At 39.9% G+C, this 11,087-nt stretch overlaps 1 protein-coding gene across 1 annotated transcript; it reads right to left on the reverse strand.

The window, feature by feature from the left end:
* Positions 1-2,723: 2,723 nt before the first annotated feature.
* On the reverse strand, positions 2,724-6,040 carry nppc (natriuretic peptide C). Its single transcript, XM_079266826.1, has 3 exons — positions 5,913-6,040; positions 4,514-4,807; positions 2,724-2,923 (listed from the first exon to the last, which is right to left on the reverse strand). The coding sequence occupies exons 1-2, from the start codon at positions 6,003-6,005 to the stop codon at positions 4,535-4,537; spliced, it is 366 nt and encodes a 121-aa protein (XP_079122952.1). The 5' UTR covers positions 6,006-6,040; the 3' UTR covers positions 2,724-2,923; positions 4,514-4,534.
* Between the last annotated feature and the right edge of the window lie 5,047 nt (positions 6,041-11,087).

Consider the following 11,087-nt stretch of genomic DNA (forward strand, 5'->3'; position numbering starts at 1 on the left):
TTATCTCTTGTTTCCTGCTCTGCATTATAATCAACTGACTGCTTACAACCCGCCCATAGTCAATTAGTTTAAAACCATCCTTGAATGAAAATGACAATGTTTTTTTCAACACACTGAAGGTATGAGGGTAGGAATGATCACACATACTTCATTTTATTTAAATGTTAAAAAGATGAGTGAAGATATAATAAAATGCAGGGTTCCCTGGTGGCCTAGGGGTTAGGCTGAGGACCATGGTTTGTGTCCAGATGGACCTTTGTTGCATGTCATTCCCCATCTCTGTCATATCTCATGCACTAACTGCAGTGACAATAACAGCACATCTACAGCAGCATATATGCTGGACTTGTTTGACAGTCCGCTCATAATGTGACACTCATTTTCCGATACAGCTTGGCTTGGAATAACATATTTCTTTACAAGCATACACAATGTCATATTTTTAAAATTAAAATAGTTACCTGAATAAAACAATCCCTGATTCATGTATGGTTGAGGTTAGAGTGTAGATAAAATAATTTAGGAACCATACAGTCAACCTCAGTCATGTGTTTCAGCATTTCAGTTCCCTCATGTTTCAGTGTGTATTCAACACAAAATCCGGCACTGTTTTAGATGTTTGAAATGTATTCCACCTGGCTATTGAACACAACGTCTGTTTTCAGTCTTGTTACTGTCACTCGTTTTATTGATGTCTTTCAACTATGCTGAATTTGAAGGAATGAACAAAGCTATTTTCTTGCAACTGTTAGCCTATGCTGTTTTGCAGGGACATCAAATAGAAAATGCAGGGATTGAGATAGACGCACCCTAGGATTTTAGCTCAGAAGGATTTTATTTATTATGCAGTTCAGTGTAGTCCCTTTATTTGTGTTTGACAGTTTTTATCATGTTTTGCACATTGCTCCCTTTATCCGTTTTTTGTGTTCCTGCAATTTGAACACCGACTAAGGTGTCAGTGTGTTTCCTTTGGGTTTTTCAACTTACCCTTCAGTGTCACAGTTTTCTGTACTGAACATTATACAGAGTATCATTGTACAGCTATCTGTCAGTGACATGTCGTTCAGATCGCACTGAATAAAACCCGTATACGGGTGTTTTGCATCAGGTGTGTCCCATTCTTCTTCATTTCCGTCGGCCCTCTGCTGCCCTGCAGTGTGGGAGTATAGTAGTGCAAGTCATGAGCACTTTTTGCAATCTGTATATCACGTTGAAGTAAGTTTGATAAGCTTTTCTGAAAACTATTTGGACGATATATATTTTTACCACAGACACATTTACAGTAGTGTGCAGGCCTTGCAACCCTTAGTTCAACTTTTCCGATCCACAGGTGACCACAGTAGCTTACACTTGTCATGAAGGGTGGTATACAACAAGTCTGTGAAACACATTCAACACCAACATTTGACTCCTTCCCTCGGTAGTAGAATCAGCCCCTACAGATATGGCCTTTCTGGCTCTCATCTCCCTTCTGGGTGATTATACCACAAGACTGTGGAACAACCTGTCTCAGAAACTTTGGATAGCATTATCACGTTTTCCTCATGAACACACTTTTATGGACTTGCCTTTGAATGTTTCCATCTCATTTTCTTGGGTTGCTTGTTTGTTTCTTTGAATATCTCATATATTTATGTATTTTTCTGTATGCTTTACTGTTTTCTTTTCATGCCTTTCACTTTGGAAAATCTGCTTTATTAAGATGCATGCCATATAAATAAAGATTGGTATAATTACCATAATCATAAAACTTAATACAGCTGTGAAAGTGAAGGTTTAACCTTCATCCACGTCCCTAGAGTTAGTGCAACAACATCTGAAAACATATTGCTTTAAGAATCTCTTCATCTCCTCTGCCCCCTAAATCCAACCATGATATCTGTCATATTGCATTGGATGCTATTATTTTACAGGGGACATCGTGAACATGTCTGCTTTTGAGGCTTTGGCCCATGGATTTTGGAATTTAACCTGATTGCTCTCACTCTAAATCACTATATGCCATAGTGTGAATATGCAATGTAATGGTACAAAGTCATATTTACATTTTATTTTCTAATGTTTGTCTGTATGGTACCTTACGTTGATTAAAAAAGCTTAGACTGTTCTTCACCAACTTTAAAAGTGCCACCTAATAAGGGTAATACGTCTCCAACTCTGTGAGGAGCAGGTCCCCTATTGGTGTACACTCGCTGCTCGTGAAACCTTTTCATGATCTGATCAGCATAGAAATAAATGGCGGTCAAGCTGAAAATAAAGCAGCTTTTTTCTTCGCCCAAGCAGACATATCCAACATACCGCTTTTTTTTTGCCTGCAAGCCGTGCAGAAAATATTCAGTAACTAGAATTGACCAACTTCGTTGAAACATAAAACCCCGAGAGGATACATGTAAGTGCACATGGAATGTTCTTTTTATCATCTTTGAAAACATTTACAACTATTTGAGACAAAAAGAAAAAAGTTACAAACAGAATTGACCTGCAGTTTGCATCCATTTTCAAAATGTTACATAAATAAAACTCATATTTATAAATATCTCTTTTTATAAACATATAAATAGTTTTTAAAACATAAATACATTTATGCAGGGAAAGATGAAGTACATGAATGTACAGCAGCAACAACAATATACAGCTTTGCGGTTTGTAGTTTTTACACTAGTGTCCGCCGTCTTGTAGTATGCATCAGTTGACCATTTGTATGGTATACACACATGTATATATGTATATATACCTGCATATTTATCATATATATATATATATAAATTTATATGAGGGTTTTGTAGCATCGTCATCTCAGTCTTTGTTTATGCTGGTCGTGTTGACTTTCGTACAAAAATCTGTCACTTGGTGAGTTTTTCTTCTTTTCTCCCTCAGGTGAGAACAAACTGAACCATTGTTTTCCAACCCATCGTCCAGAGATCTAGAGAAAGAGAAGAAACAGGAGAAGTAAGTTTAGACTGAGCATTCGCAAACTATACACAAGTTCATTTATTCAGCAACTTTGCAGTGCTTAGCAACCATGTATTCATCAACATAGCCCTCACATTTCTCATCAGTCTGTGAATCTCCAAATTAACTTGCCAGTTTTATGCTTAAAGGTGTAAGATTGAAGAACGGGAGCATTTCGATCGCCTCTCAATGGCTCTCAACGTGTCGAGTGTTGCCATGACTTTCACCTCAATGAACACATATCTAACACAGACTTCAACATTTACAATACACTGCAGCCCACTGAGGGAGTGTCAGCTGATGAAACACACACACACACTCACTCAAGTTAGTCACAAAATCACACTCCACCATGAGGATTTCACAGTTTGTCACAATCACAAAAAAAGGCCTTACGCCTCAGGACTAATTGTGCGTCACCTTGCTTCCTCATCTCTTCATTCACTACCACAGCCCCCTTTGTTGTTTTTGTTAAAATCACTTGGGTAAAGAGAACGGGTTTCCCAGAAAGATCCTGGCCACCGCATGGTGCCGTGTGTTTACAATGTGTGTGCGTCAGCCTGTCTGTATCCCCTCTTCCCTCCATTTCTCGCTCTCCTCGTTTGATATATGCTACTTGTTTTCTAGATGAAGCAGATGGGATCATTTATGATGATGTGCATGAATACAAGAGTGGACTTTCTATATACCAACTTGTTTCCCATATATCAGCTGACATCAGTTTAAGTGGGCTTTCCTGCTGTCTTAAGGGGGTTCCTGGGAGGGAACACTGCTTGACGATAGGACAAGGTTTGATGACATCAGAAGTTTGAGGCATCATGTTCTCTTAATATTATCTCAAGTTTTCTCACAATCAAAAGTCCATCAGGCAGCTGAGGGGCAAACAGTTATAGAATGCGTTGTGTTTAATATGATTTCTTATATCAAGCTGACCTTTGGCCAAGACTGTCAATTCATCGCTTGACGGAATACAAGCATGCATGGCCATCACTCTCCACTTGCTATCCTCGATATGGCTGCCACTCAGACTGCATGCTTGTTCTAAACTGGCCTAACCGTGGACACAAAGCATACGCTGTGCTGAGACAACCTTCAAGAACATTTGTCCGGAACATCTTTTCTGTTTGTTCTCTTTCTTGCTTGCTTTCTCTTTCCCTCCCTCCCTTCCTTCTTTCTTTCCTTCCTTTCTTTCTCCCTTCGCTCTGTCCATTCTGCAGCTCAACTCAAGACCCATAAAGGACCTTTGATGAAACTCTCCCATCTAAATGGAGTCCATAGATGACCATTGACAAAAGAGAAAATAACTAAAATGCTTTCCTTCTTTCTATCCTCATATGATCCATTATTTCTTCCTACTGTCTTTACATCCCCTTACACCATCCTTCCATAAACTGGACCCTTGATTACACTTTCTTGATTGTTTTTCTTTTCCCCCTCATTGTTTCATTCTCTCCTTACTCCATTACATTCCCCTTTGTCCTCATGGTTCTGTTTATACGCCATGTCGTTAGGCTGCAGTGAATCTAAGTGTGAGGCGGACCATGACTTGAAGACAACTCACCATAATAGCGCTGCTCCAACCCTAGCAACCCATGCCGCTGATGGTTCCTATCCTGTCCATCTTGTGTCCGAAGCAGCCACTCCGTGACGTGGAACCCCCTTTCTTGTTTCCAGATTTGTGTCTCCTCGGTGCAGGTTGGTCGTTAAGGAGACGCGCCCACATCCCTCTGGCCCGGGTGTCCATGCGTAAATCTCGCAGTAACCGTATCCGAGAGCGCACAGCGTCTAGCCGCCTCTCGCTCTCCTCCGACTCCAGAAACTCTGCCAGCTCCTCGCCCAGCAAACTTCTAAGAGACTGGAACACAGATAGAAAAAAATAAATAAATCACGTGTCCCTTAGTCAAATACCTTGTGCAAAGAGATATTCTTTTGATCATATAACAAACATGCTTGGTGCCTCTTTGAGCAGAGCAACTGTTTAAATTGGGTGGAAACCTCAACGTGGTGCGTATTAAAGCTCTTTCAAACACCGTGTGCATTGGCCAAGAGAGAGCATGTATAATGTTTGCCATGTTTTACGCATGGCGCGATAGGATTAATTGTCTTGGATGGTGGTACTATCTAATCAAAAAGCAACTTTCAAATAGATCCACAATATGCTAAAGTTATTTAATTCAAAGGACTCAAAGGACACCATCAATAGTTAGGATTCTGCACTTTCATTTTCACTCGGTGACAGGTCAATAATGACATTTCAGACCTTGCTGATGCCTTCAGTGAGGAGTCATAAGACAGGTGCCTGCAGCCCGCTCCTCTGAACGCAGGCTGTGGCATCAACTTGCAGCCATTCCAAATTTCGCCATCTAAGTTAATAACTAAAACTTTGATTTGAAATGGTAACGTATGAATTATCGGTTTTATTCTACAGGCAAATTCTATGCGTCATGGTTATTGTACGCATAAACACGTTGAGATTGGTTGAGAAATTAGAAAACATCAATTCCAAGTTGATAATGAAAATCCTAATCATGTAAATGAGCTTCTTATATTGGTTTAACCACATATTTTAATCTGAATGGTTTCTGCTAAAATGCTTGGTTTTTTTTTCTTATTTGGAGGTCTTGTCAAATGACTTCATTGGGCGCTTAAATGCTAAAAAAGACCGTAGTTATGTTGTCTATCGGATCAATTGATATGAATTATGCTGTCTCTTTATACAATAAAGTGATATAAAGCCGATTTGCTATAATGTTTTAGTTTCAGGGTGTGGAAAAAATGCCTTTGCTGAATTACTAAACATGACTGAAGTGATGAAATACGATGCGTAAAACAACACTCCTGCGCGTCTGGACCACAGAGCAGCTGCTCACTCCTGCAGCGGCATTCAGCTTCCAACGGTTGATATGGCGAAGCAAATACCCTTTAGTTCAGCAATAAGAATATAAGTGACTTATTCTTACCTTCTGTTGCGTCTGAGATACAGGGTTTGCCCCCATCCTCACTGAAAGCAGGGTGACCATAAGTCCACACGCTACCAAGTATGACAAGTTCATTTTGTCAAGTCTTGTATTCTTTAAAGGATTCCGCTGCGCTGAAGTTCAGAAAAAGAGACGGTAGCAGCAACCAATCAGCTGTTAAGAGGCTTCAGTCCGTCCTTTACTCCAAACCTCCTCAAGTGCTTCTCTAACTCTGTGTATTGGTCCTCACCGCTTTATAGCCAGCCCGTGGTGATGTCATGATAACCTGCGTAATGGTCCTCCTTCCTCGCCAACTCCCTGTTTTCTCTACCTGCCTGTTAGCACGTCATGCCAGGGGTTAATTAGCCGTAATGATAAAAGCTCGGTGCTGTGGAGGAAATGAGATGTCCCCCTTTTTTTTTTTTTACTTACAGACCTCTGGCTGAGATGCAGCGGCTGAAATCGAAGGTAGTTTCAAAGACTGCGCGTCAAGAGCTGAAGAGCGGCTTTGGCAGAGGAATAACTCATTAGATGCCAGCCGCTCTGTCAAATATTCTACTGTGAGAGTGAGAATGACATTTCTTCATTGCAGGAAAATTACAATTCTGCCACGGGAATGAAAAGAATATATTATTATTTATGTTTTATATTCCAGGGAATCATCAAGTGTCATTTTCTAAGACTTTCTTGAACACATATTGAACACATCTTAAACAAGTGAAATGGCATTCAAAATAAAAAGATGTGCGCCATTTATTTATCACAAAGAAAAGATTTTGCGATTTTTTGCGGTGATACAAAGAAACATATCGTGTAGCCTGTCAGATTATCTGTGCGCAAAGAGGTTACTGGAAAGTTGACTTTATGCAGAGCGATGCCATTTACCACCATGCATTCAAAGGTAAATAGCTCTGATGGTTCAAACGACAGACATGATTCACATTTAAAAAATGAGCCTCATTATAAAGGAATTGCGAACGTGTCTCGCTGGGAATGACGTTATCATTAGTTCATATGAGATCTGTGGATTTCTTTTGTGGATCTTGGAGATATCTGGGTGCCATTCAGACCTGTCGCACTGCACCAGGTACTCACAGTGGAACCACAGACGCATGCTGAGGCTTCTCTGAGGCACCATGATGCGTGTTTGTACTGTAAACGTGTGTGTTTGTCTGTGTCAATCTGTCCCGACCCGCACACAGTCATCAACACAATCGGAGGAGGTTGATAAGGGCTCCTTAGGTCATTGACCTAATTATTATCAGGTTTCTAATTAGGTATTAGTTATGATGTTATAGCTGCACTCGGAAAATAATTGAAGCATATCATAATTGCTACTACAATGTCAGTCCACAATATAAGAATTGTAAATGTCCATACTGTTTCCTGTCTTTACTGCACAATACATATCCAGAATACAACTCTTTATAGTGAGGTGGTATCACAGTCTTTCTTCAATTATTTTAGTGCCACATGATCTCTGAAAAAGATTATGTACTGCAAAAGGCTGAAGATCCCCTTAGTGGTTTAAATAAACTTATTTTATAGCACTTATAGGGATATTGGGTCCAGCTTTTATTTCAGGGTTGTCAAGAACCTTTTCTGAAATGAATCTTTGTACTACCAAGTAGGAAACAATTTGATTTAACAACAGTGTACAGATCTTTTTTTTTTTTTTTTTTTTTTACCATAGAACCAATAAGCTACAACCTTCTAATACAGTGTTGAGTCGGACGTTACATAATAGCATTTAACGTTGTAGCATATAGTCTAATGTGGTGATATGTATTGGTTTATCTTTTATTTTCAGTTGGAATGTGATAATTTCACTTTTTTTGCAATATTTAAAGCTTGATTCAAAAATGCAGGATATGCTCTAGAAATAACACACGTTAAAATAAATTACAGTTGTTTTTTAAATAACTAAATCTGTGTCAAGAGAATGACATAACATTAAAATAGTTTTACACTCATTTAGCCCACAAACAGGTGGTTTTAAGATAATTGTGCATTTAAGGTGAAATAAAAAAGTCAGTAAAAACTGTTACTTTTTGCAGTGTGGAATGACTCTGGAGCAGTCTGGAGCAGAGCGGCGCTGCAATCTCAAGCAGCACCGTCTGTTTTGGAACACAGAGTGGCAGTATTTGCTGTGCCGAAAAGTGAATACCCCATAGTCACATGTTTACTGGATCAATACCATCTTGTAAAGATACCTCATTATTCACAGCAGATCAGGAGTATATGGAAATCCCAATAAGACGTGTGGAGCAGATTAGACATATGTGATGAAAGGATATCAGTAAATCCCTGATTTCATGTACCACATTTATCTTATCTCAGACTTCTAGCCTTAAAACTTGCATCGTGTGCTGGATTTCTATTGACTTGAGTAGCGAGGGTGATGTTTAGACAAGTGTCGTCATAATCTGATGAATGTGTGGAAGTATCTGTAGCAGCACTTGGCATTGAAACTCAAAATTAGTTTAAATTAGAAAATAAAGTCAGGCAAATGGATTGCTCTCATCCTAACACACACACACAAACACAATCAAAACAAAGAATGCATCCCGTCCTTTAGCTGTCTGTGAGAGCTTTTCCCAGTCATATACAGAAGGGATCTATTCAGTCTGTAGTATTGTGGGAAAAGCATCTATCTGCAAAAGTCTCACACCCATATGTAATATTTTCTTCTTTAAGTCTCACAGCATCATGGCTTTTAGCATTCGGTGCTTCTGCAGGGCACTTCTAAGACATGAATAAAACAGTGCGGCGTCTTCCTTGTAATTCTCTGATTAACTTTGAGTTGTAGAGCCTGCCACTCTTTTCTTCTGCCTCTCCTCAGCCGTGGTGATTATCATTACTCATACCAACTACCCAGTTCTTCCTCTATTCATTCCTGTATGCCCAGGAATAAGTAGAGGATGTGCTGGGAAAGAGCAACCAGGAACAACAGACTAAAAACCTTATCTGAACTGGGAAACACTACTGTGTTATATCAATCAGCAACAGAACCAAACCAGGCATTACTAATGTGAAAATATTGCAGGGTTTTACTCAAAATGATTGTGGAAGGTAAATTAACTTCCAAAATTGCATATATGTCTGTGTTCACTAACTGGGTCTGTGGGGACAAAATGGTTCACGTCAAACAGCAGATTAGAGGTGCATTTAATGATTCAGAGAATGTTTACTGAACATGCATCCCCTTTTCCCCTGTGCTGTGCCCTCTTTAACACAACACAGAGGCACATTAGCATAACCCTGATCCATAGTCTTCACCAGGGAAGATTCAGGGTCGTGTGCCTTGCTCCACTTCATTTTCATTCATTCCTTGCCAAAATCCTCCTGAGACGTTATTGTACTTGACTGATCAATGTGATGCTAATTTTGACTCTCCCGTAAATGTTTTTGACGGCGATTGTTTTCTGCCAAAATCGAATGAAAGCTGCTGGAGAAATGTTTTAAAGAGAGTGGGCAGCTGTGGTATGAATGTGGTAATCACTTCTTAATGGCAGGTAAATCAGCTAAACTAAACATGTGCCACCCACTTTGCTTTATGAAAACAAAAGAGTTACAACTGTTTCCTCCATCACCAACATGTAAAAGTCTGACATGAGTCACATATCCTTACTTCCATGACATACTCGTCACACCGCAATGGAACTTTCACCGACTCACCCGTTTGTTGTCCCACACACATCATCGAGGATCACGGAATCTCTGTCTGGTCTTTGCATATCTCCAAAAACAGCTCATCTGATCTACTTCAAACTCTACTTCCCTATATTGGGTCCTAAGGGAGTGCCGTGTCGAATTTGATGCAGTTTTTACAGGCGACACGTTCTATATTAAAAAGCATAAAATAAACATGTAAACAGAGCTCAGCAGCGGGGGCGAAGCATCAGTAAATGTATTTGCACAATGTTTTGCTGTGAAGTAAATATGAGCACCATTTAATATTTGTCATTTCTAAATATCATGATACATTTATAGCTGTTGGACGGCCCAGGTCCACAGTGTCTGCCTTGCCTAAAGTCTGGCTGCTGTTTTTTCCCGTGAACCAGCGTGTACAGTATTTCAGCCGTGTTTCTGACTTGATTGTTTGTTGTTCTTGGATGTGTGATGCAACTTTGTAATGGAAGGTGTTGAGTACTGTTGAATGTGAAGTTGTCTGTATGAGAGATTCTCGAGAAAGCAGCAAGCAGCAACACCACAGGCTGAACATGTTTTTTCTGTAGATTTAATTAACATGAACGAGTAGATTGACGGTCAGTATCTTCTTCAATTACAGCTGCGTTTGGAATTGAACTTGTGACATTTTTGTGACCTAACAGTCTCTTGCAATGCACAAAACCTTCATATGGAAGTTGCTCTTACACTAATATGCTGTCGCCACACTATATCTCTGTACATTTAATCTACTTTCTGACACTGGGCAAGTTGGATACAATAGCAAACGAAAAAGTCTGATATGTTCAGGTGCAAGTTTCCAGACCTGCTTGCCCTATCATCAAGATTCTGTTCAAAAATGACAGTCTCCGTGCTCTTTTGCAGTTTTTGTGACACTGGGGTGATGCAGTGTCAGCTATCATCAGGAGAGATGGTTTTGTTTCCCATTCCCTTAAGATGAAAGGAAGTCTCATTGAATTCTTTCTGTGGACTAATTGAGGGCCCCCTTTCAGCAACTGCAGCTGAACAAATCCCACTCACCCTCTGAGGTACCTGTGGCGAGAGGCAGTAGAGGATGCTCGGTCTCACCGGGGAGCCACTTCATATCTTAACTCATCCGCAGTCTTCCACAACAACAGCGTGGAACTGTTGAACTCTGCTGACCTTGTGTCCATGACGACTTCTCTGGTTTTGCAGAACATTTTGTGAATTCCTTTATTTTGAATTTTATAGAGTGAGTGACACATTCTTCCTCAATGCCGCAAGTGTTGTGTCACAAGTTTGTCTTTTTTTTGTACATTTTAACAATGTTACACACTTTTCCATGACATCACACGGGTTACTGAGAGCAGCTACTTTGCTCTGTCCTTTTGTTCCCCCTTTTTGTCTGGCTCTGCCTTTGGAGTAAATTCGTATCCGCTTAATTTTCAATAAATCCTCGAGCTTTCATGTTGCTGAAAAAAAGAAGAAGCATTTCACTGGTTTGCATCAGGAAGCCATACAAAGCAG

The sequence above is a fragment of the Melanostigma gelatinosum genome, assembly GCF_949748355.1.
Source record: "Melanostigma gelatinosum genome assembly, chromosome: 4".
In the NCBI taxonomy this organism is placed as follows: domain Eukaryota; kingdom Metazoa; phylum Chordata; class Actinopteri; order Perciformes; family Zoarcidae; genus Melanostigma; species Melanostigma gelatinosum.

Bases quoted from the DNA above. Each gene is read 5' to 3' on its own strand.
- nppc (XM_079266826.1), bottom strand. From the start codon at position 6,005: ATGAACTTGTCATACTTGGTAGCGTGTGGACTTATGGTCACCCTGCTT. The intron at 4,808-5,912 runs GTAAGAATAAGT...TCTGTGTTCCAG, and splicing joins TATCTCAGACGCAACAGAAG to TCTCTTAGAAGTTTGCTGGG.